Raw genomic sequence first — 26083 nt, 5'->3', positions numbered from 1 at the left:
AGACAGTCAGCTTGTACCACCACTAAAACCACCCCGAATAAAACCAAGCAGGTCTGCAGTTGCAACAGGGCCAAAACTGACCAAACTTCTTGAACACCAACTGTGGGCTGGGCCAGACACTGCCACGGCAGCGTCCACCACTTTGCTCCAAGGTGTTTCTTATGGTGGCCCATAGTGAAGATGATGCTTAAGGACATAAACTGGAAAACCCAATACCCTCTCAAAAAAAACCATTTACCTGAAGAACATGTGGGAACAAATATTTAACATTAAACTCTACATTTGGTTTCTTCTACAAAAGCACTCCAAGAAAGAATGAAACATAATGCCTTAAAAAAACTCCCGAATAAATCAGTGGAATTTTGGAAAATATAAATCATCTTTTATTAGTGATTTCCCAGGGCGCTCATTCAACAACGCACTCTGCAAAGTCCCAGAAGTGCACAGAACAGCTGCCTTCCAAACTTGCAACACTGCACAGTTTAAAGCCATAGTGTAATTTAGAATAATATTATTCTTCAGATTCTGGACTGGCAGCTCAATGGTACTGCCAGTGGATTAGTGAGCTGCTAACACTGGTGCAGTCTCTAAGGCAGCAATGAAAAAGGGTTGATGGATTTTTGGATGTTTCTCTTTTTGACCTGTGCCCTTTTAAAAGGGAGAGAAGTGATGAAACAAAAACCTCCTGGCAATGGGGTAAAAGCAAGACAATCTACAGGAGGCAACTGCAGACGAGAGGCCTCAAGTGGAATTCATAAAAGGAAGAGATGAAGTGGGTTAAAAGTACCAAAGTTACCAAATACAATGTGAAGTTCAGGGATTCCTAAGGACGGGAATGTTGTGAAGTGGGGCTGAGGGAGGCTTTTTCAGTCCTGAGCTGGTAAATACCACATGTAAAAAGCAACTCTGCAACACATGCCAAAGGACTTAGGCTCTACCCAAGTGGCGTGCAGATTACCTGCACAACATACCCATGGCAGAGATGTGGATGCCCACTACCTCCTTCTCTGGACGCTCACCAATCCAAATCACTAAACACACAGACAAAACCCCCAAAGTCCAACTGCCACTGACAAACTCCCCACACACCATCTTCATACAGGATGCAAGACTGATGGAAGGGTGGGGGTGTGTCTCGCAGTGCACAGTCTGGCATCTCTAATACTGTCTCTTAGCTTCTCAGTGTCCTTCTGAACTGGAGGCCTGGCCTTCACCCTCTTCTGATCACTTGACTTACAAGTCAAAAGACATTCTTTGAACTATGGTACAGGTACCTATATGGAGCAATTATATTTTTAAACTGCCTTCATTATTATATATGTCAGAGTCACCCAGGTGTGATTCAGGCAACGCTACATGCTTCATATGTGCCTTTCTTCCTGTCCCCAGAGGAAGATTAAGTTATGATTAAAGCTGTGTCATCACTGCACCTAGCCTATTCACTTCAATGGAGCTCTGCATCAACAGCTGTTGGGAAACTGTAGAAAACTCTGTTTTTTTTAATTAAGTATTTTTCTTAGGAAATCATTATTTTCAAGGTTATTGAGGTTGGTTTGTTTGGTTTTTTTTTTTTTTTTTAGTGCTACCTGAGTTAGCAGATGATGTGGTACACGGCACAGCCCACAACAGCTGTACATTTGTGACACCTTGAGAACACACTTAGCCTCACCCTCACCCCCTCAGCCACCGGCACCATCTCTGGTGTCTGGTACGGGAGATCCTCAGTGACAGGGAACAGTCAGTAGGATTTATTCCAGCCTCTAACGTGGTAACAATAGATATGCGACCACAAATACTCTTACAGGGTGAAGTAGAGGGTTTATTTTATAACTCTTATACTGGATGCAAGGACGCATAGAGGTTGTAACCATGTGCATCACAATTGCTTTGCTCTCAGTTATCCATTTGGACAGAGCTCAGAAAAGACTCCAGCTCTTCCAAATCCCAGTCGAATACTCAAGCCAATGGGATTACTTGCATCAATAACTGCTCCTTTTGTATGAAGGGAGAGTGCAGACTCTTGCCGATGTGGATTGTAGTTCAGAGCACCATTGTCTAATATATGGGAACATACAGGAGAGTGTCTGCTATGGAAAAGTTTATGAATATCTGCATCTCCTGTTACAGACTCCCCTGGTCTGTGAATGTAGTAAGTGTTATGATGACTTTGGGAATCCCTAAACTTTGTGACTAAACTCCACACTTGTGCCCTCCCGACTCCAGTGATAATTGAGCATGTGTCATTACAGGACTACCTTTTGCTCTCAGCAATACCACAGCACTTTATGTCCATTCACATTGGGTTAAGCATTACAGTACGTTGGTATAATATTGCATACTTGCCCTCAATCTAAGTTAGACAAATATCTGCAGTGTAGAGTTCAGTTATTATGACATGTAGCTGGTGATTATACTAATGGCTAGGCACAGTCCTTCCCCTATTCATAGCAGCAATTCTAGACTATGTTGTGTCATTACTCCAGAATTACACTTCTACATTAGTCAACTTGAAACTCTGTCTGAAATATTCCTGGTCAATGTGAAAGTTGTTTCTCCAAGATGCAACTGAAAGATAACAGAATTAACTGTAACAGACCTCTGCAACAGCTAAGATTAAATGGTATTACACTTATAAAACTGCTGTGAAGAATGTCCATAAGAGAAGAAAATGATAATTTTACATTTCAGTGGCTGCAGCACTGGCATGGTACAAGCTGCCCCAGACGCTCAAAATTTCCAATACCAGCATAGGAAGGCATATTCTCATCTACCCTGAAATTTGTTTGGGAGCTGGGCTTTACCATCCCAAAACTAGGAGGTCAGTGGGCACATCCTCCACTTTCAAGGTTGTGTGAGCTGTGTCCATTTGATATTCCAGCCACGGTTAGATGTGGGAAATGGTCTGTTCAGTCTCCCAGTCATGCACCCCAAGGGCCTCTCACTACCATGATCTTTATCTGTTGATCAGAGCTTTGTTATCACCAAAAAAGCAAACTTTTCACTACAGTATGCTACCTTCAAAAGATCACTTTGTGTTTATCAGCCCTGTACCATTAGTTTACATAGTTTATTCAGACTCCAGAAATGGCAATGCTCCACTTCAAATGTACCTCATTGAAGATTATCAGTCTTTTTCCCATACTGAAAGTATTCCATGTACATTTTTTCTCCTGGCCATCAATGCTGGGGAGGATCTATCCTCTTCTAAGGTGCATCTGTCTGCAACCAGTAGTTCTGTAATTATAGTGAGTCAAAAACCCTCTCTGGAGTGTAGCCCAGTGGAGTCCCCTGTTGCTGCAGGACACCCTCATTGACATAGAGAAAGGCATCTCCACCCTCCAATTCTCTCAAAGCATTTATGTCTCCATTTTGGATGTATTTTCCTTAAATTGGATCAACTGGTGTTACCAACAGGTTTCATAATTACTCTCTAGAAATGGTGGCACAGAGGAGAGTTTTGTACTCTGCACATGTGGCTATTATTCCAAAATAAAATTAGATTCTAGATCTTTACCTCCCCCCTCCCTGCGCCGCCCCGGGTAGCATTCATCACTTGTTCTATTGGGAACAATTTGTTGAAGTCTGTCTTCTGATGGCCCTTTCCATAATCAGTGTTTCTCTTCAGAAACTTGGTGTTTCTCTGTGAGATTTGATGTAATGCTTTAGTTATAGACTACTACCAAAGAAACAAATCTCCATGAACCTTGGACAGAACTAATCTCCATCTGCCTTCTCATACATTGTATGTTGACTAACCTAGCCCTGGATCACTTGTAAGTACAAGGGATCTCACCTGAGACCAATTCTTTACCTGAGGTGGACCCAGGGTTACTTTCCCATCAGGCTGGTCTTAGTCTGTTAGATCAGATTGCCCTTTTTGCCACAGCAGCTCCCTCAAGCCCTGCATCACCAGTTCAGTTCTCTCAGCCCACCACTACTGTTACACCGCCCCAAGCTCCAAGCAATTAAAACATCCTGCTGTGAATTTATGCAGTTAGCACAATTCTTGGCTATGACACAGAAGAATCACTAGTGTACAAAGGATATCCTCCTATCCCTCCCTTCACAGTATGTGGGGCACCACAATGGCATCCTCTTCCTCTCCAACCCCAGCTAAAAAAAAGAAAATCCACAGCAGATGTTAGAATCTTTAACTCCACTATGATGGGCTCCTCAGCTTATGGGAAGTCAATGTCACCATCTTCCCTGAAAAACCCCCTGGGCCAAGTGAGCGTCTGCATTGGGGGGCAGCTGGAAGAAACCATTCTTCTTTGGGAGTTGGACTCGATGACCCGTAAGGGTCCCTTCCAACTGGAGATACTCTGTGATTCCCACACTGCCAGCAGCAATGAGAAGAGCCCATGGGGCAGCCTTGGGACAGGGAGTGACACTGAGCTGGCCTGGGGCTGCCAGCCAGCTCCTCCAGCAGCACATTCCCAGGGGACATCAGGCAGGAGCCCTGGGAGGTTGAAGCTTTATCTAGAGGGCTCCAAAGCTCTGGAATAGTCCTACTCATTGACTGCATTTATAGAGAACATGCAAGATAAAGAACTGTGCTTTAGAAGACAAAAGGCTCAAGTTTGTGGCTTCAGTTTCACATCACTGAAACTGAGTATAATTAAAACCTGGTTTTCAACAGCCACTTCAAAACAGTGATGCAGAGAACACTGAAAGTGGGAAGATATTATTTATTTAACCTCAAAATCTATTTTTACTCCAGAATCCTAATTCTGCCTGGCTGGAAGTTTCTCTTCCTCATGGCATGGGTGTGTGCAATGGAAAGACGAAGGGGAAAAAAAAAAAAAAAAAGGAAAAATGAATGGGGAAGAACAGCCAGGGCCTCTCACATAGGCTACAGAGAATAAGGAGGGAGACAAAGACTATGCAACAGATTTCCTGTATCCTGCAAACCAGATGAAAGCAACTCTGCACCCTGCAAAGGTATGAGGGAAAGTACAATATTTACCCACCCACAAAGGACACCAATTTTAATCACATACTCAAGCCTTTACGCCAGGACCACACAAAACCTCAAATTCAGCACCATAACAACCTACCACAGTACCAGTGAACTGCAAAATCCTACTTCATTTTTGTTTTATTTCATTGTTCTCCTCCTCTGCTTTCCACCTTGTGCACACAGTTCTCAGCACTCTTGCTTTTGGCTGGACTGTGAAGAACAGCATTTTTCAGAGCACTCCAGCCCCCAGGGCCAGGTGAGTGAGCAAAGGTGCAAGCACAAGCAGTGAACCAGCAGGTGTGGAGGAGAAATGTCACCGTGCCGGGGCCCAGCTCCACCCAAAAGCTGAGCACTGCCCGGTGCAAAGCTCTGCCAGCTGGGAGAGGGAGGCAGCCTGGCAGCTGCAGTGTCCCCCTGCTCCCCAGGACTGGGGCAGAGCCCACGGGAGGGCAGTGCACTGTGTGCTCCCCGTCCCAGGGAGCCAGGGGCACTCCGGCCAGCTCTCTCTGCTCCTCGAACAAACCCCCCTAAGTGAAGAGGGGTGAGGAGGAAGCAGCTCAGCTTTTCCCCCGCTCTCTGAAACACCAGTATCTGTGCTGATAGAGGTGTCCTGAATGGGACCTTTGCAGGGGAGACTGTCTTATGCTCTGATGTTAAAGCCATTATTGTAGTATGTCCTTTATTACAGCTTTAACCTCAAAGGATGATCCAAACCACGTTAAGTTGGAAATCTGCTTCTGTCCTAAATCACTAGGCTGAGGAATAACTGATATAAAGGAGAAGAAAAAGAAGTGAATGAAGTTCTGTTTGCAGGATCTTGGAGCTAATAGAAGAATTTTGGCTCATTACAGTTAACAGCTTGCTCTTCTGTGATGGGTGAGCTGTGCTCTGGTCCTCCAGCGTGAGGAGAAGGAGCAAGGCCCAAGCTGAGCAATGCCTTCTCTCTACATCAGGCTCACAGAGGGATGCTGCCACAGGCTAGTCAGCACCTGCTGTAATCCACATACATGTATTTTTCACATGCAAAGAGATTGTAAAACACTTCTTCCCTGGTGCAGAAAGGAAACCTTTAAAAATACTAGTAAAAACATCTTTCTCACCCATCTACTGTTATTTCAACTATATGTTATGTAAATTCCAGTCAAAACAAAACCTGATGCGTCATTCTGTGACAGACACATTCAAATTGCCAGCAAACACACAGATTTTAATTTCTTCTTCCTTCCAGTGACACATTTGACCTTCCTCAGTCTCTGGAATCACTGGATCTCTCAAGGAATACAACAACCAAGTAGAGAGAGGTCAGATTTCATACAGGCAGAAGTAAGTAACCTGCAAAACTAAGCAGAACATGCATTGTTCAGACAGGTCACATAAAGGCCATTTCCTATTTTGGGAACATACTAATAATCTGAGTTTTTACACATATATAACCATATGACCCAAGTCTGCTATAATTCTTTATTAGGTTTGCAGCTGTTGTCTTCCTCATGAATTTATCAGCTTGCATAGTTCTTGCGTAGTCGTTCTTAATTCACCTCAACCAGGCAAGGCGGGGGGGGGTGGGGTGGGGGGGGTGGGGCAGGAAGAAGCTAGGGGGATACATAAAAGCTACTTAACTCACTTGTTAGAAATGGAGAAAAAAGAAGAAAGAAAAATATGGCTGTTCAAGAGAGGATTCAAGAAAGCTATTGCTGTTTGAAGGAAGTGTAAGAGGCCATAAAGGCACAGTCCAGGTCTGAACTCTTTCCACTGAGACCTTTGTGTACATGGATACACACTCTCATTCTCTGTCTAGGTTACCCAGACAAATAAAGCTGAAGGAGCATTACTGAAGATGGTAACTGGGCCTTCTAGGAGCTAGACCAGTTGAAGGAGACTAAAATTCCAGTCCAAAGCCATTGTGACCTCGCTGGTCAGTGGGTCTTTGGTGGACGTGTCTGTTCAAGTTCAGTCATGAGCACGGTCCTAAGAAAAAGCAAGCAAAGGATGCAGTGCTAACTGTCCCGCAGTGCAGCTTCTACTGAAACGGACAGGGCAGGCACTTTGGGTTGGTAAGAGGTAAAAGATTCCTCTGGTGATTTGGGGAACAGAAGAATGTAGAATTATCTTCCATAAGCCTTTCTTTTGCTTCGACCAGTTGCACCGAGCAACTATTTCTAACCTTTTTGAATGCCTACTGGACACAGTGCTGATGAAGACATGTTTTTTTATAACATAGCGTTTTTCTTATAATAGTATGCAAAGCCTCTCCTCAAACTTTCTTAATCAATTACCTGTCTAGAAAATGAAAAGTCAGTGTTACAACTGCCAGATCCTTAATATGATTGACTATGGCTGTTTTTAGTCAGCAAAAGGTCTCCAAGTAACAAATGGCTTGTCCATTCGTTCTCTGACAAGAAAGACTGTTGAGGCTTGAATATCATTTACGCTCAATCAAATACTAACGTTGATGGAAAACTCAGGGTTTCAGTGACTCTTGATGTGCCCCACTGGGGCATGGAGAAATGTATCGCCACTTAACATGTATACTGCATAATGGATCTGAAAGGCTCTCCTACTCATTGCTGCGGCTGCCTCTTCATCTTGCCAGGCCTGTAGCTGTAAGATATGCATTAACCGAAATGACAAATTGCATAAACATGTGTTTCTCAGTTGGCACTTCCCTGCTAAATGCTTATGAAACTGTTAACTACAGAAAACAAAAGATGGATGGAAGAAGATCACTTTTACAAAATGATTTTTATAGAAAAAACAAAGGAAAGCTTTATGTATGCAAACTCACAGATATCCCATATTTTACAGCTGAGGAATAGCAATAATCTTTCCCTGGTAATCAGTCTTTATGAAGTCAGATACAGGAAGATTTGCACTTTATTATTGATAAGAGAGTCCAAATTAAAGAAGTGACTTGAAGTGGTTGAAATTGGCCTTGGGATAACAGTGAATGCAGAACATCTCCCTTCTCACCATATAGGTGGTGTTTACAAGATTTTAAGATGTAGTTCAAACAAATACTTTACAAAATAATAAAATTGTTGATTATGGCATAAAAAGCCATAAGATTTCAATTCTCCTTTTTTTTTTTTTTTTTTTTTGTGTACACACTGGTCAAAATAAGATCAATTGTAGAAAAGAACAGATTATTATTTTGCCAAGAAAGGTTGGACCAGATCATCCTTGAGGTCCCTTCCAACCTGGTATTCCATGATTATTAAACTTCAGTGTAGTAAACATCAATATACTGTAGCTATGTTTTTCCTTTAAAACATTTTGCAGAATAATTATAGCTGGAACAAGGGAAGCTCAGAAAATTTTGACACCGGAGGGTTTTTTTTTTTGCTTTTTTGGGAGGAAAAACAAAAGAAAACAGTCATAAAGAAGTTCTGATATCAATGTCTAAATTCTAGAAAATACTTTGATGTTTTGCTTTGCCACATCTGGCCTTCAACTTTGGACCTCATCCAGTTTTCTGTAGAACTAGAGGAAATCTAGCTCAAAACTTTGGTTGTGCTATTTTCTAAATGGCATAATACAAACTGCCAATTTAACTAGCATTTTCCTCTGTGTCATTTAATAACACAACAGAAGTAATTTTCCTGAAGAATAGAAGCAACTCCCCTTTTTGTTTACTTAAAATTGCAAGTGACTTCTCAGTGGCACACCCAAGCTTTAAAATAAGGAGCAGTAATTTATTATTTCATTATTTCCATGTTTCCTCTTTGACATTTCTTTAATAATTATAAAGCATCTAATCTGCACTTATAGGTACCTAAATAGAATGAGTCTCTTTAGAGAGGAATCCCAGCACCTATAAAGACAACTACTAAAAATGGCAATATGTGAGCTTCTACCCTAAAGCACGACATTCTCTTAAGGCCTTGGTCTTGCAAATATTTAGCATGTGAGTAGTCCTACTAAAGCAAGACTCACTCATAGGCTTTTCACTGTTGGAGTTTTCTTTTATTTATATATATTTTTAGGCAACATATTATGAAAGTTGGAAGGAGGAAAAAAAATGGTAATATGAGGTGAGCTAACCGTCAAATGTACACGTACGGCCTTTGACACAGCATCTCAACACAGAGAAACCTCAGCGAAGTCAGTGGCTAAATCAAACCATAAGTTGGTGTAATAAAGAGAAATTGCTCAAGGCTTTTTCCCTTAGTGGCAAAAACCAATACTCCCAAGTGAACATCTTTCCTCTATAGTGCAACACCCTGCAGATGTGACTAAACCTAAAAGTAATTTCTAAGAAAAGGTTCCAGCATTTAACACAACGTATGTACTGCCTTTCTAACCCTTCCTTCGTTCATTGTCAAATGATGATGTAAAGAATTGCATAAGAAAACAACAAAAAAAAAAGATAAAAATTAACTTAATTTACACAACCGATAAAAAAGTTTAAAGCAATGATAGAAAAATAATATAAAGGCTAGATACATTAAATGCCAGTTCGACAGTATTAAGCTTTGGTAGAACAGTTAAAGAGCATAGCACCAATAAAATCCAATGTCAATACATGCTTCAGTACGCATGAGCTGTGATGAAAATGTAAATTTTGGCAAGAAAAGTAGTGTATGTTCCCTGACGCCACAGTTTCATTTCAACATCTAGCAAAAAGTCTTTAGGCTCTTTCACTTGTCGCTGAAGATAGACGATGCCCGTGTACGAGTTCAGCCTTCGAGTGCTGAAGTAGTTTTCTTCATTTCCCTTGTTGATAGTAAGGATTATGTTGTCTCCAGCATAGGCAGGCGATGGTCCAATACGGAAAATATGAGCTGGGACCACGATATTGGTTTGGAAGTTCAGCTGGTAATAGGTAATGCGCACCGGGGTATTCTGGCAGTCCACATAATTAAAACAACTGATTCGTTCACACCTCCTGAGAGATGAGAAATGAAGGACATTCAGTGTCCATGTAACAGCAGGTAAAAACATAGGTATTTCAGAATATTGCAAAAGTGTTAGACAAACAGGAGTCCCAAACTTCAGCTGCTTGTTCTGCTTTTACAGTGCCCACAAAGCATTTGTAATTGTCAGAGTACAACAGTGTAAGAAAAAGATCATGGACATGGGGAGTTGTGTTGGACATGGGGAGTTGTGTTGGACATGGGGAGTTGTGTTGGGAAGCTCCACAAGAAGGAAAGAGCCAGAGTCGTGCTGCAAGCAGCACAGAGCTTGGAAGAGGAGTCTGTGGTTCATCACTGATAGCACAAGCCTGGGACAGTGCTTCAAGAAAATAAGAACAAAAACACTTTGAAAGGCAGCTAAAACACGGGAATGGGAAACAAGCTCCTCAACTTGCAAAGCTGCTCAATTCCATAAGGCAGGAAAAGCATGTTTTAAGTCATAAGCAACTAAAGCTGTCTTCCCAAAGCACTGTCAGCCGTCGAGGCAGGAAATGGGTAGGGAGATTTTGGGGCTCCCGAGCCTCAGCTACTGAGCAGCTGGGAGCTGTGGGGGTGTAGCATTCCCAGAACCCTGTAGCCTGGCAAGCTCATTCTCCTGCTCCCCTTCAATGTTTCAACACACTCTAAGGAACCACAATCTGAATATTAAACAGGGAGCCCCCAAACCGCTGTAAAAGTGGTGCACTGAGCAGCCTGGCAGCTACTGCAATGACATGAGCAGCACAGAGGAGCATATTTTTTTTTTTAAATTTACACAAACTTAAACAAACAGAGTGCTTTTAGAGCTGCAAGCTCCGATGACTGCTGTTATAGCAGCAGTTGGAGGGCAAATGGGGGATTTAGGGCTTGGAAGAAGAAAGAGGCAAAACCAGACAGAAACTCTATATGGGGAAGGTCTATGTACTCCAGGTACCGAAGCATCTTGTTAGAGCTCTGAGTGCTTACACTTGCCCACAAACTAAAGCACTACGTAACATCCACAGCCACTGGACTGGGCTGCTCGCTTTGTTGCAACAGCAATACTTACATGTCAGAGACTTTTCTGTAGTTGGAAGGGCACTCGAAGGACAGGCAGCGGAAACTGCCCTGGATGTTATAGCAAGTCTCTGCAGCTGAACAGTTATGGGTTCCTATTGCACATTCATCGATATCTAACACGGAGAAACACAAGGAAAATACATGGTAAGTTCAAAAATAAGAAGTAATCACTATTTATGGGCTGTAGTATGCTTATGAGCCTGTGTGCATGAGAAGCAAGAGGAGTCTGTGGGTTTGGCTCTGCAAGCTGAGAGCTCTTGTCTTCACCACTCAGTTGCTGTGTGCTACCTCTGCAGTACCTGTGCCTGCTGCCTGCAGACCAGGGCTGCGAGACCCCTGGAGGAAACACCCGGGGTATGAAATGCACATTCAGGTGCAGTGTGTCAGGTTCATCTCTGTGCACAGACACTTGCTGGCATTGGGAGTGACAGGGTAAATCACGCTGATTCCAATTCATGTGTCTTCTGTGGAAAAAAACTTCCTTCCTTGACATTATCAGTTAATAAGAGATGCCAGTATCACTTGGCAGTGTTTGCAATAAACAAGGGAGCCCACTCTTTCCTACAAGCAGCTTGTGATCCTTTTCATGCTGTTTGATAGTCCTTCCCCAGCTTGGCAGAGAGCGTGGCCACTTGCAGCCACCCAGCACACGGCCAGGGCTGGTCTTCTACCACAGGGGAAGTTTGTTTCTTTACCTGTACTTTGCAAACATTGACATGCTCCTGTGAACCTAGCTATTCTCATTCCAAACACATCTGATGCAACATGGGGTTTAACTTTCAGTGGAGAATAAACACGAGAAAGAAAATAAGTTCTCAAAACCCAGGATCCTCCTATCTTGCCACTTCCCACTGCAATAAACACCAAACATGAACATCTAGACAGAACGCCTGTGTTGTCATATTCTCCCTTGCTCCTGAGATGTGTTGTAAGTAATATTATAAACTAGGCTGAAGGGAAATAGAATAAAATAAGTAGATGGTGGTAGTCTCAGGCAGTGGAACCCTAAACTTCTCAGACCAATCAAACTGTCCATCCCTGCAGCTGCTGTGTAAGCTTTCCACAGCTGTTCTGATTGAAGATAGTTTTTAAATAGTTTCCTGAAAGTGATGCGTCAATTTTTACAGCCTCACAGGTCACTGGTACTCCCTGAACCACAGTTTCATGCTTAGAGCTAGCCTATGTCACACGAGGTGTTTCTAAACAAGCGTGGTGCTCATATGCTGTCCAGCACGTGAGCACAGTGCACGTATGATAAGCTCCATAGCTGGGGGAAGCATCTAACGGGTTTCACACAGCAGAGCATGTGCACGGACTTGTGCATGTGCAGACACCACATACAAGCACAGGAGTATGAGCCACAGTCCTTGATGAAAGGTAGCCACTGCTATAAATCACTCATATCCTGCATAACATGTGTGTGATCACAATGGCTCCTTCTTCACGGACAAGGCTGTAAAACGTCCATGTATCCCAAGCAAACGTCCCCCCATCATCCAGTCTGCAGAGAGGCCTTCCCCTCCCCAGAGCAGACACACGTAACGGATAGAGGGACACCCTATGTCTGCCTACACGTTAGCCATTCACAGCCTGTTGTGACAAAAGCTATCTCTCAGGTATAAACAAATCCCATCAGATATAACCAACCCATGTTAAAAGCCACAGGACCTTCTCACTGACTTTTTGAGAATTGAGAAAGCTGGGTTATATCAGGAGAAGAATTTATCTATGCATGAAGGTTGCTCTGGATTAAAGCAGGGGGCAAATGCAAAGCAAAATAACCACTGCTGTACAGCTGCATGATCCAGGAGATGTAAGCTCCACCAGACTATTATGAAATATGGGAACTTAAGAACAACGCTTTAGAGCAAGGCATGCAATTTTGAAAATTTAAGTTAAATATAAATATCTCCCTGAAATGAGAAGTAATGTTGCAGAAGACAAAAAACTGAACACTTCAAGCTCAAAGACACTTTATGGCCTAGAGCATAAACGTGGTTACCTAAATAATACATAAGCATGAGCCCAAGCCATGGACCTTAAAATGCTGAAAACCAGATGCAGTAACAAGGATCCAGCTTGAGCAGAAAATATTGGCAAAGATCTCACAGTCACATTGTGTACTCCCAAATGTCTAGACAACGCACGGAGGCTTTAAAATGAAATAAATGCTAACAGACAAACCATGTGGACTGTGTAGGGCTCTGCAGTTCTGCCAATTGTCACAGAGGAGAGAGATTCTTAGAGGAAAACTATAAACTCCCACTCCCTCCATTCCCCTGGGATGAGAACTGATCTCATACACTGAACTGACTGGTTTAAAAGACTTGCAAAGAAAAGTATATAATAGGAAGTAGGAGAGAATCAAAGTAAATGAAATCCCTTGCTGATTCTCAGAAGTGCCCCTAGGTGAAAAGAAAATTTCTTCCATATTGCAATCATTGCCATGAGAGCACTCACTTCACCAGTTTGGCTGTGCTGCAAAATACCATAGGCAGTTTCTCCAAAAAGATCCATATGTTGAGATGCTATTACATGAGATGCAACTCGTTTGTTTGAAAAAAAAAGGTACAAAGAATGTACCACCAGTAACTCTTAAGAACTGGAGATGAGGAGCAACTGGAACCAGATCTTCAGCTGGAAACCAATATAGTCTTGAGTTTAGTGAAGCCGACATCAGTTTCTCTGACCACATTTTCAGAGAGACCTCAATATATAAGCCTGCCCAAACTTGTAACTACAGACTTGCAGAGCTCAAAAAAGTGGCACTTACCCAGGGTTTACTTCCAGCACCTGACTAAACGCCAGCTTACCCAGCCATGCACAGAGCTGCCACACACACACCAAGCTGTGCAACTAGACCAACTTTGCTCTCCAAGCATGTACCAGGTGGTACAGGGATTTCAAAAAGCTTTTCCAAGTGTCACTCTATAGCTCACTTAGCAGGGCTAGTCTATACAATAGGAACCCTCTCCAGACAGGGTGAGCGTGCAGGGAGGATGTCACACCACACCAACAACGCAAGTGTGATCCACAGGTCGGTGTGGCAAACCTTCTTCCTCCACCTCCAGCGCCTGGAGCACGCTGGGTGCCTCTGGCTGGGGAGAGCTGTGCTGGCCCATTACCACAGTGACTCACACTGTTAACTCTGGAAGATGTCCTCAGTCCTCAGCTCAAATCTCACTGCTGGCAGAGGTGGCAACTAACGTGCCAGCACTCAGAGTTAGCATGAAAAAACCAAACAAACAAAGCCTGAGGAGAGTTATAGCTGCAGTTTTCTAAAGGTGACTTCTATGTAAGAATTTAAATGCACATGGATATAACCGCATTCATACTTAAAAACACATTTGAAAAAAAAAAAGACCTTTTAAAAAGATTTTCTCATTTAGTCTGTTTCTCTGCTCCAGGAGCAGGTATGCTCATGTTATTCATGATTTACACAGTGTAAATTTACTGCTGTTACCACTGAGAAGGGAATTTAAGCTTAAGGAGATACATAACCAAAAGTTATGTGAAGGGTTCCTGAAAAACTAAGAGCAGGAAATGCCTGGTAGTTAGCGTAACTGACTGCAGGAATGTGTGTAGAGTACGTAAAGGTAGTCAGATCTTCAATCATAATTACACTGTCAGTGCATCCTTTGCAAATGGGGGATTTTTACTTCAAAACCAGACAGCTGTGCAGCAGATGAAAAAACACCACATACCCAGAAGACATTTCTGTGATTCTGAAGAAAAGGGGTGTGTGGGGAGGATACATGTCATTTACACTAACATCTAACTAACGCCAACATATTTAAGTTTAGGTGGCAGACTTCTGGATGTCCAAGTCCCCATTACAGCTTCCACATTCACTCTCCCCATTTTCTGGGGCAGGAAACTGCGACTCATAATGAAGCCACGGATTTCTACACCTGGCACCTCTGAAAAACCAGATCGCTTCCTGCTGTGCCAAGGTGCACATACAGCTCATGCAAATAATCCAGTGCCTGAATTTGAATGAAGTGGGCTCCCTTAGGAATTAATTTAAACAATTAGCTCACATTGACAGCTGAGCTGCCATGGTACTTTTTTCTAACATGGGAAAAAGCTGACATTGCAGATACCAATATGTGGCAACTTTGCCAAACACTGGCTTTTTAACAGTGACTAATATAAAACATGGAGACTTGACTGAATAACCATAATGGCTTAGATCATTCCAATGATCAAAGCTTCATTATATAATCCTTTCAGGTCCTAAACTCCTCATTACCTCGACAGGTTCTTCCATTTGCTGCCATGGTATATCCCTGCTCAGGACAAGCACACTGGTAACTACCAGGAACATTCACGCAGCGGAAAGTACAAAGAATGCCTGCACTCTGTGTGCACTCATCGATATCTGGGGGAAAAAAAACCACAAACACAAACATATAAAAAAAGAAAAACAGAAATCTGAAAAGGGAGGGTGTAGAACACAAAGCAATTCTTATCTGATGCATTTATAATATATTCTTAAACAAGAATGCAAGCATGAAAGTTTGACATTGGCCTAGGACTGTTGATGCTGCTTTCTGAAATGCTGAACACAAGACTGCTCCCAGAAATACTGGTTGCAAGTAGGATGGACTCATGGAAAAGAACAAGTCTAGGGCACATCTGAGTTTGAAAACCTCTCCCTGGTACCTCTGTAATTCTTCTAGGATTGCTTTGGGGGCCTTCTTGTGCTGGGAAGAATGTGGGTTTCTTCACCATTTCTTAAATCGAGATTCTCCAGTGTGTCACTATTGGTAACTTCAAGAAAATAGGGAAAAGCCTTCCTTTCTCCATTCTGATCACTCTACTCCTCATTCACCCACCATGAACAAGAGCAAACCTTCACTCAACTGTGGCTGAGTGGAGGCTTTAATTGATGCAGTATAGGTAAACGTATCTTCCCTTCTGATTTTTTTCAGTCATAAGTTCTAGCCCCATGAAACAATAACCTCACTGGTTCTACAGTCACACAAGCGTGTTCCAGCCCCAAGCAGGAGACATGAAAATGAACTGCATTTTCCGGTAGCTGGAGTTACCTTTTGCAGCTTCTGCAGCGGGCTGTAACTCACAATCACCCTTAGGCATCATGTGCAGCATTAGGCGCTGCTCAGAGTTAGACAGCACTTACTGTTAAAGAGTTAGACAGCCCTGAGTGTTAAAGAGTTTACACATATTTAACTTGACCTGACAAAGCAGCGGCCTTACCTTTACAAGAATGCCCATCTTCTGCTAGCTGGAAACCTTGCCTGCAGTAACACTGATAGGAACCATAAACATTGGCACACTCCTGGCTGCAGGGACTAGTATCGCACTCATTCACATCTGTATCCAAAAAACAAACCCGCAGATATTGCCACAATGGTTCAGAACAGTATCTTCCACCATCTCTTGCCTCTGAGAGCAGCTACCAGATCCTTCTGGTCAGAGTGAGTAAGGATGGAATAATTTGTCCCAAGAAATTGTTTCTACTCCTTGGCAGAATGCCAAGAAGTGCAAGGATGTCTGTTGCACCTGAATTTCATTTCTACATATGCCAATGAAAACACATACACATGCAAACACGTGTTTCAGACCTTATACTTTGAGGTTGATTACATAATGTAATCACTGCCTTAAAAAAATCATGAACTTAAAAAATTTCCTTTCAATTTAAAATAAACTTTTTCAAGTTTTGTCACTAGCAAGTTTCATCTGTATTAACATTTGAATGAACAGTCTCCTATTCTAACTTTGTTATGTTCTCCTTTTCTCTCATCTGGACAGAAAGGAAAAATATATGTGGGGGAAAGGAAGACAGAGGAGAAACCTGTTGGCTCTCATCTGACCGTTTGAGCGTTCAATTGAACAACTGCAGATTTGAGCACACGTAAATCATGGGTTTATTTATATTTCACCTCAACTCCTTCTCTAAAGTCCCTTAATTCACACTGTAATTTATTCTTCATGGAAAAAATGTCTGGTACCTTCACAATGCTTCCCATCATAAGACAAGCGGAAACCAGAAGAACAAGTGCAATGGTAGGACCCAGGGGTGTTCTCACATGTGTGCTGACACAGGCGTCCAGGGTAATTCCAGCACTCATTTATATCTGCCAGCATAACAAGCAAATATACAATCAACTTAGAAATAAAAGCATCAAAGAAGATGCAGGAGGATAATTAAAAAAGTGTCAGAGATTGATTTGCAGAGCATGAAAAGCTGCAACCTCAGGTTTTATGCTATCTGACTTTGTGCTCTAATTGGTGTAGAGTAGCAGTAAAATACAAAATGCTGTATCATAGTCTCTTATGAAAAAAGTTGTGAAATCTTCAGAAAGATAAATTTCTACAGCGGCAGAAGCATAACCAGAAGAAAGTATTTTGCAGATGACTTTAATTGATAACCTGCAGCTAAACCAAACCAAGGGCACCTGGTCCAAAATCACAGCACGGGGCAGCAGAGCTCTGGTCGTGCTGAACGACGGCTGCTTTGGAGGTGATTCCATTATCTTTTGAGGCACTGCACTGCAGAACTAATAACTGCACACTACAATGGTGCTAAACACTGCCTTGAGGTCCAAGGCTCAATCAATCAGTCATTTCATCTCATCTTGCACTTTACATACCAATGCAGCTTCTGCTGAATGCATCATACTGATATCCCATCTTGCAGTCACAGCGATAAGCCCCAGGAAGATTATGACAAATCTGTCCTTCGCCACAACGGTGTACACCGGTTTGACATTCATCCACATCTGCAGAACCAGAGAAAGGAATTAGTTTAAATATAGTTTGCTGAAAATCAATGTTTACGAAGAGAAAAAATATAATTTAATTAAATAACAGGAAGAGAAACTGTTAGGGTTGTCCCTGGGACAGAACAGAGAATATCAGCTTTTCCCACTGTGCTCGTCTCAGAGGCAGCGTTACATATCTCTAAGTCAAACTTTTCAAAAGCAATACATTATCTTAAAAGTGCAAATGGTAACTGTAACTGCATAGAGCTCTCCCAGCATATTCTGCATTTCAATGTAAACACATTTTGATTCTCATCAAACCATGACATTTAAACACCCTATTCTGATGTTCTGCCATTATGTGAGTCACGGCAAGCCATTTAAAGCAAAACAAGAACTAGCCAGAAATTCTGCTCATCCCTTCAATTAAAGCAATTGCTATTTTCATCTCCAATTGCCCTTTCAATCTTGCTTCTGCTGTCTACCTTTGCTCTTTCCCAATGTTGATCTTTTTTATTTTCTCAATCTACTCAGATTTTGATATTCCTCGTGGCCTCTCATCCAAAATCCAATACCAACAAATTAGTCGCTTCTCCACTCACATGCATCATTTCCAATCTCATTTTAAAAATCCTCAGATGAAGATGAGAGTTTTCAATACACGCTGATTTACAAGACTTGCAACATGACTAAATAGCTCATCAGTATCTAACAAATCCCTGTTACCATCTGTGACAAGAAGCCTCAAAAAGTCTGATTAACCATCAGAAACTTGTATTTCTTCAAGTATTCTGAGTTCTGACATTTCTTAAGCCATCAGAACCTGCTTCCTTCCTATTATTCACATCTTCAACTACTTTTACAGTCCAAATCCCTGTTCATGTAATATTAATTAGGATGGTAGTCTGGAGCTGGGGGTTCTCCATAACGCCCTATCTGAAGTCATAAATGTGAGCACTATTTAATTTTAAAGGGTTTCTGGGCATTTCTCCATCAAACAACAGCCTTGGAGAGTGGTCCAGAAAGCAGTCATTTGCTGAGAAAATGATAGGGAAGTGAGGGCAAGTTACTTATCACAGAAACTTGGATTTGGAAAAGTGGGTTGACCCTGATGAGAGGCGCCAACAACTACTTTGTTCAGTATTTCAGCACCAATTCCCACCAACGCAGTCCCTGATGGCACCAGGGTGAGGGATGGCAGGGAATGCCACTTGCCAAGCAAGGAATTCCTGACAGGCTCATAGATTTCTGCTGAAACACTGTCTCCCCACTTTCGTTTAAGATCAGAGGTAGCATCAAAACAAGGAAGTTTCTAATGCAGATACAGGTTTGTAAAGTAGCAGTTTTATTTGCATTGAATTCATCTGTGCAACCATTTCATTAGTTTGTTCAAAATTATATATTCCATTGAGTTCAGACTTCAATTAGTTCTAGGGTATTACACTGTCAGAAGTGTGCTATATTTCACGATAGTTACAGTAGTTTTCAGTTAAATGTAAGAGGTAGTTTTTAATAACTCATTTACTAAATTAGAAAATATGAACATTTTAAAGAGAGATGAATCCTCTAAACAGAGAAGATGGCCATACAAGTGTAGTTCTGCTGGAGAAACATGTGCAGATGACGTATTTACTACTGTGAATAAATCTGAATCGGGAATCTAATTAGCTATTGTAATGCCTTAAATAAACTAGTCTTTGTAACAGAAAGGGGAAATCAGGACCATATACTTTTCTTTTTTCCTCTCCAAGCTTTCTGTCTACTTAGAGAAAGTCATACCAGAAAAATACCAAAAGATATAGACTGCAAACAGAGCACATACAGCAAAGACAGAGAAATCACTAATTAACATTGAAGATTTGTTTTCCCAAAATCAAACTAGGAAGCTTCCTTATATGTGCTCCTTAAAAGCATTGTCAATCATGTAGAGAGAAAGTATCATCAGTAATTACAATACATTGTGTTATCTCATCATGCTTTAAAGACACAAATGCTGTATGAATAATAGCAATTTCCTCCTCTGTCACATCTTTACACACAGTCACTTTCTTTTAGGAACAACCGGGGGAAAAAAGCTGGATTCTTTCTATAAATCATCAGTTTGAAATTTAGGAACATAACTTACCCTAGCCATTAGCAGGGCTTGAAAACAAAGGCCATTAGCACTACAGCCAGGACTTCTGAGCTGCTCAGCGGCGACTGCCAACTTGTGAAAAAAATGGTATTCATGGACATGTTGGCATGGTGGTAACCCTAAAACCAGTTTCAGGGTCACCACACTTCAGGTGGTGCAAACAGACCTAGTCCAGTTGACTTTGCTGAAACAGGACTGATCGAAACCAGCTGAAGAACTGTATCTTCACAGCAATTGAGAGAGATGGGACTTTTGGACCTTCCCTTTGTACAGGCAAAATATTTCAGGCTGCTATATAATAAGACTGAAAACAAGACTGCACTACTTTGCCCTGAATTTATGAAATACAATGCCCTAGAGGGCAGGAAGCTTTCTCAATTTCCTCGGTTACACACATAAACTGTCCCCATCTTCTGCTACTTCCAAATCTTCCCCACATTCTCACCGGCCAAGCATAGTCTGGATAGTCCTGGGGGTAAAATCATGAAGGGAGATACAGTGTAACGAAGAGCAAAAGGAGAATGCGGAAATGTATGCAGAAATGGGATTTTCTAGCTATACCACTATTTTTCACTACAAGTTGCTAGTCGTGACCAACAAGGCTTCTACCCATCTGTAGCATCACAAAACTATATTTTGTTTATTTTTTCATCCTTCCTTTTGTTAAAAAGGAACATAAGTAGGAATTACTGGGATATAATCACTAAGCAAAACACTGATTTGTCTTTTTTTTTTTTCCCGAAGTTGTTTTATAATTTCCTATTTCATGTAACACATAACATAGGGAATTCAAAAATACATAGCCAGCCTTGCCTTGGGCACCAAGGACCAAGCTTTCAATTCCTGTGTGCCGAGTGTGCTCGTTTACAGAACAAATGCTAATAAGAGATGAAATCTGCTATTCTGAGTCAGTAACTCCATAAACACATTGGAACAAATACAAATCAGTATCAAGCTGCATGCCAGCCTGTATGAATATTTCAACATTCTCCTCACAAAGAAAGTAAGAATTTATCCTAAGCATACACACAACTGGATGTAAATGGGGAGCACCATTCGTGGTGCTACAAAGAACATCCACTGAGTACTACTCCCATGAGTCCACAAACTCAGCGGTTCTCGTTTGCCCTCTCCCATGGCTTCAGATCGTATCACTTACAGTGAGATACTGCAAAAAATACAAAGAAACATGGTTTTTACTGACAGCATGAGTTTAAAAAGCAACTAAATTCCATTCACTCCAGAACAGAAGCCAGTAAATCCCATATGCAGTCAAAAAGGGAAACTCCATGCAGCAGTCAGACAGCAGTGCAGCAACCTGTAGTATAAACAAATTGCTGAGCTGCTTGGACAGCAAATGCATACGACAAATTCCCATTCCTCAGATACATTTAGGAATCCAGAGGTAACTGAAAACCTCCTTTTAAGACTGAAATGTACTTTTTCCTCTGAGAGGGCACCTGACCAGACGCTGGAGTCTGACCTTACCAATGCATCGGGTTCCCTCCTCGTTGGAGTGGTAGCCTCTGCTGCATGTCAGCATGTTCCTCTGGCAGGTGTAAGACCCAACGGTATTGATGCAGTTGAATCCTGGTTTACACGGCTCAGGGAGAGATGTGCATTCATTAATATCTGGTGAAGAAAATGAATTAGAATAGTGAGAGAAGCTAACCTTTACGGTCTGTTTTCTTCCAGCTGTCACTTCTTTTTCTTCATTTGAATTTATTGTGCTGAAAAGATAAGGCTGATGAAGGTCTGCTCTAGTAACACTTTCAAATTCGATACGCAAGTATGCATATCTTTAAAAGGACAGCAATGCTTAAATTAAATTCACAGCAGGATTTGAGGAAAACTACATGTGGTCAACATATACTCCTTGGACAGGCTGAAAGGAACAGGAACTGGCCAGTGCTGCTGCACATATTACAAATATATTGCTGGTCACACTTACCAACACAGTTTCCCTCAGGGTCTTGTAAAAATCCATCCATGCAGCGTTGCTTTGACTCGCAGTAGAATGATCCTTCTGTATTCTGACAAATGAAGTTCACTTTACAGCTATGAGTTCCTCTCTCACATTCATTGATATCTGTTAATCAGATCAAAACACCAAATTGTGACTAGTTAAGCTATAATTTTTAGTAGTCTTCATGTCTTCATGACTAGTTAACTTCTCAGAAAGAAGTTAAGCATTATTTAAACCAGACACCCAACATTGGCTATGGGAAATCTGAGATTTAGGTGTGTTTGCTCTTGGACATCCACTTCAGCACAGGCTTCAGAATTTGTCAGGTCCTGGAGCAAAGTTGATTCAGGTCCCTACTGCCTTGTTCACAGCATCTCTTGTAAACCACAAATAGTGAAACGTCTGCAGTTTTAAAATCCTGAAGACCTGAATTAAAATTAGGAATAAGGTACACATAATAAAACGTGCACCACACTCTATCAAAAGCAAAACAGTCTCTTATTCCTTATATACCTCAGGAATTCTAGGTAGAAAGCCAACTCCACTGAATTTTATACTAATAGGGCCCCTCATTTGAACAGGGCTGGGATTTCACTGTGTACACAGGCACATGTGTATATATATATGTACTTATGTACACAGAACAAACATTTATTCGACTCTAAAAACTTCTGAAAAAATCTGAATGAGAGGCAGTAATATTAGTAACAAATTTAGCTTTTTTTTTCCTTACTCTGCAGTTAGAGCCCAACACAGCTTTTAAATTTTTTATTATGTATATGAAATTATTTATCAAATTATATTCACCAACTTAATGCTTGCTTTCTAGGCACATTGAAACCTCTTCCTGCAAGTTTCAAACTTATAAATTTACACTCAACAGATATGTGTTGAGTAACTGCATGGATCAGCTGCTATAGTGGCATTGCTTACATTTTCCAGTTGAAGAAACCCCACCTAGGAACAGAATTCAGCTATAAATACGTTCGAAATTCAGTTCTTGTGATTATTTTCAAATGCTGCTTTAACATATGTTGGTTCTTAAGAACACTCCCTATGATTAACATCTTTACTAGAATATAAAGACAAATGGAGGAAACTCTACAACCGAGGAGTCCCCACTCCTCCAGGCAGACAAGGGGAGAACTGCTGGCACTTCTCTTTCTATCCTAACTCCACAGTCAAATGTTAAGGTCATGAGGGAACATCACCAGTCTCCCAGAAGGTACTATATGGTCTTCCTACCATATTTATTGACTGAGACAAATAAAAAATGTGGAATTCAGTATTTCATAAACCTCTGCAAGTTCAGTAGTTATCTGTAGGCAACTTTACACAGAGTAGTTCTGGAATTCTAGTCTCTCTTGTAAGCAATTAATTTAAAGGCTACTTTGAAACAATCTGTAAATTTTATAATCTGTTACAATCTAACTTTAAGACTAGAAAGCAATTTAGATTAGCAATAAATGCTACAAAGCTACAGAATCAGACAACAGAATGAGACATTCACAAACAGCCTCTTCAAGTAAACCAAGGTTTACTTATGACAGCTCTCTATAAAGCAAGATTTCTGATCATTTCTATTTTATAACCTTATACGTCAAGACCTAAGTTCTTTCCTTAGACATCTCTTACTCCAGCTGTCAGGACACTCTTTGTGTAAAACATTTAGGAGTAAATAGCACTGACTTATGCCCTGGAAGGCAGAGCACATGTGTCTCTTGCATACTCCTGTGCTGCAGAGCAACTTCTGCTGTGCTATGACTACTGCTGTTAGCTCCTCCATTAGACCTCAATACAGGCCAAGAAGGGGGAGATGAAGAATAACTTCTTAACCCCAAGACCATTCCAATTGTAAATAAATGCAGACAGACCTCCTAAACACAGGAAGGTCTGGACCGAGTCAGCCCCATGATCCATTCAGGCTGTGATTCAGTGTTCAACAGCAAAGAGTCTCAGACCCTTCAGAGCAAAGCAGAGCTACCCAAAGGAGCGTAACAGGAATTCCTCCATCAGTAAGATCTCTCTCTAACCCCTTAAAACCAGGGTAAATCCTAATTTGTAAGGTTTCATGCATTTTCCAAATTATTTATAGTTATTGTTGGAAAGTAATTTATATAAATGAATGTACAGAAGGGGCTCATGAAGCTAAATATTTCCACAATGATCAGCCTTTTTTAGCTACAATCCTGATATCACAGACCAGCAACAATAAAATGCTTTCAATCCCTTTCCTTTCCTTTTTGGTAACAGAAATTGCATCAGCTGAAAAACACTTGTCTTACCAACACATTCTCCATCCTTAAGTTCATAACCTGGCTGACAGCTCAGTTCCTGGAGACATTTGAATGATCCCATCGTGTTGACACAGTGCTCTCTCCGTTGGCAGGTATGCGTATCTGTTACGCATTCATTAATGTCTACAAGAAATAGTTAAACAATTCAGTGCCACATATTTATCAAGTGATCTGCCTCTTCCTGCTCTTTCGGAAGGAGTCAAAAGCTCAAGTGAAACCATTTCTTCCAAAAGATAGTCAAGATAGACTTTGCTACAGTGTTATGATGAAAGATGGTTTATTCCAGGATCTTTTGTTAACACAGAGTAACTTGAGACACAAATCACAGGGAGATTTCCTTCTCCTCCTCTCTCCCCAAATGAGCAGTGGATGGTGCAGGCATTGAGGACAAGGGGTGGACACAGCTGATTAAATGCAGGGTGGGCAGATAATCAGCTTCTGTTATACTGGATAGAAACCTCCTGGACAACTGAATGAGAAAGTGATTAAAGCCTATTGCTCATTACCAGGTTTTCATAGCTCAGGCTATATATCAGTCCTGCTGCTTCATGCCAGATAGACAGGAGCTGCTGGTGTGGAACTGCAAGAGATAGGTACTGAAACTGCCTGCCTGGCTGCAGGTGGAGTCAGGTAACATAACTGCTTCCGAAGGAATGCCTCATTAGAACTGGATACACAAGAAAATATGGAGAAAGGAATCCTGAAGGCTCCATCAAGTTTGTAAAGTTGTATTTAAATTTTTAAAGAGATCTGATTTTAACAGGTGGAGTAGTAGAAATGTTATTTGAAAAAACTCACTTAAATACCAGATCACAGAATGTAGGACGCAATTTGGAAAGGAATATGCCACACCTTTACAATGATACATTTTGATAGGCTTGGATCAAATTCAGGTTTTGCTTATGTTAATAATGAAAGTTAGGAATACCATGATGAGAAAATACTTACAAGCAACAAAAAGGGGTAGAGATGGGAAGAGACACTTTCTTGCCATTCTCCACAAAATCTTACGTGTTCACAGTTCTATATAAAGCTAAGAAGTACTTCTAGAGCTAACAAAAGCCAAATGTGACCATAACTATTACCAATCATCCAGCCTCTCTGTACATGAAGCTGTTTTCATACTACACAATAAAGCAAGTATTGTTTAAATCAGATTTTCATTTTGGCTGTAGAACCTCATTCCCAGATAAGTACAACATCAAATATATTACTTCCCCTCATGGAGCATGAAAACAGGAAAAAACATTTTAAAAGCCTTTTGTCTTAGAAAATGTGTCAGCTTGTTTTCTACAAAACAGATGAAGATGAGTACCAAGAAATTTCAGTTCCTGCTGAAGTCAGCTAACTTCTGATGTGCATTTAGTTTTGCAAGACCACTATGATAGCTTGGTGTCATTTCACTTTTCATTTATTTGTGTTTTCTTTCTGTTAGCCATTGTTATTCTTCACACACGGTGTACTTGTTTTCCAAAGCCAGCTGATTAATCCACAGCAAGGTCACTACCATCAGCTGGATATTTTTCTGCCTGTCCCACTAGATGTTTGTGTGCTTTCACTGACTGGCAGGTAACTCCCTACCCCAAAGGTTTTTGGGGTTATGTCCTCCTAATGCTTGTACAGTTTCCAGTTTTTACACATTAGCTTGAAGTGTAAGCAGCAATATTCTCATAAGTGGTCTTGGAGAAAACCCAAACTGAACAACAGCAACAAAACCCAACAACTAAAAAACCCCTCACGTGTTGGGATAAGAATATGAGCTGCTGTGGTAGACTCCTCCCACCTAATTAGACTTAGTTCTTAAATAAATTTGAGGGTGGTTTTTTTTTTTAATTTTAGACAAAAATGGCTGTGGATAGCCACTTAACAGCATCCAAGTCAGTGCAAGACTTTCTACTGATTTTAAGAGGCTATACAACAGATCTGAGACCATTTTATCTTGCAAACCACAAAAAGCCTTCTCATATAAACAGTCAGCACTATGCTGCATCATGTGAACTTGTCAGTTCAGTATGACGTCAAAAGAGCCACTAAGAGGAAAACA

The 26083-nt window shown here is 41.3% G+C and overlaps 2 protein-coding genes across 3 annotated transcripts in view; one reads left to right on the top strand and one right to left on the bottom strand.

Annotated features, from left to right (window-relative positions):
- LOC141947550 (uncharacterized) overlaps positions 1 to 26083 on the top strand; it is a 491575-nt gene that overhangs the window by 324813 nt on the left and 140679 nt on the right. The gene's annotated exons all lie outside the window — the stretch shown is intronic.
- Positions 8902 to 26083, bottom strand: part of FBLN2 (fibulin 2) — a 106713-nt gene continuing 89531 nt past the window's right edge. For both annotated transcript variants that reach the window (XM_074879014.1, XM_074879015.1), the window contains 9 exons: positions 24028 to 24162; positions 21728 to 21865; positions 21265 to 21408; positions 17532 to 17660; positions 16890 to 17015; positions 16132 to 16248; positions 15164 to 15292; positions 10901 to 11024; positions 8902 to 9845 (listed from right to left, as the gene is read on the bottom strand). In XM_074879014.1, coding sequence (XP_074735115.1) covers positions 9488 to 9845; positions 10901 to 11024; positions 15164 to 15292; positions 16132 to 16248; positions 16890 to 17015; positions 17532 to 17660; positions 21265 to 21408; positions 21728 to 21865; positions 24028 to 24162 — 1400 coding nt within the window. In that variant the 3' untranslated portion in view covers positions 8902 to 9487. The remainder of the gene's footprint in view (positions 9846 to 10900; positions 11025 to 15163; positions 15293 to 16131; positions 16249 to 16889; positions 17016 to 17531; positions 17661 to 21264; positions 21409 to 21727; positions 21866 to 24027; positions 24163 to 26083) is intronic.

This window comes from Strix uralensis, chromosome 10 (assembly GCF_047716275.1).
Source record: "Strix uralensis isolate ZFMK-TIS-50842 chromosome 10, bStrUra1, whole genome shotgun sequence".
Lineage (NCBI taxonomy): Eukaryota > Metazoa > Chordata > Aves > Strigiformes > Strigidae > Strix > Strix uralensis.
The sequence above is the reverse complement of the archived record's forward strand: the minus strand, read 5'-3'. Positions and strand labels throughout refer to the sequence as shown.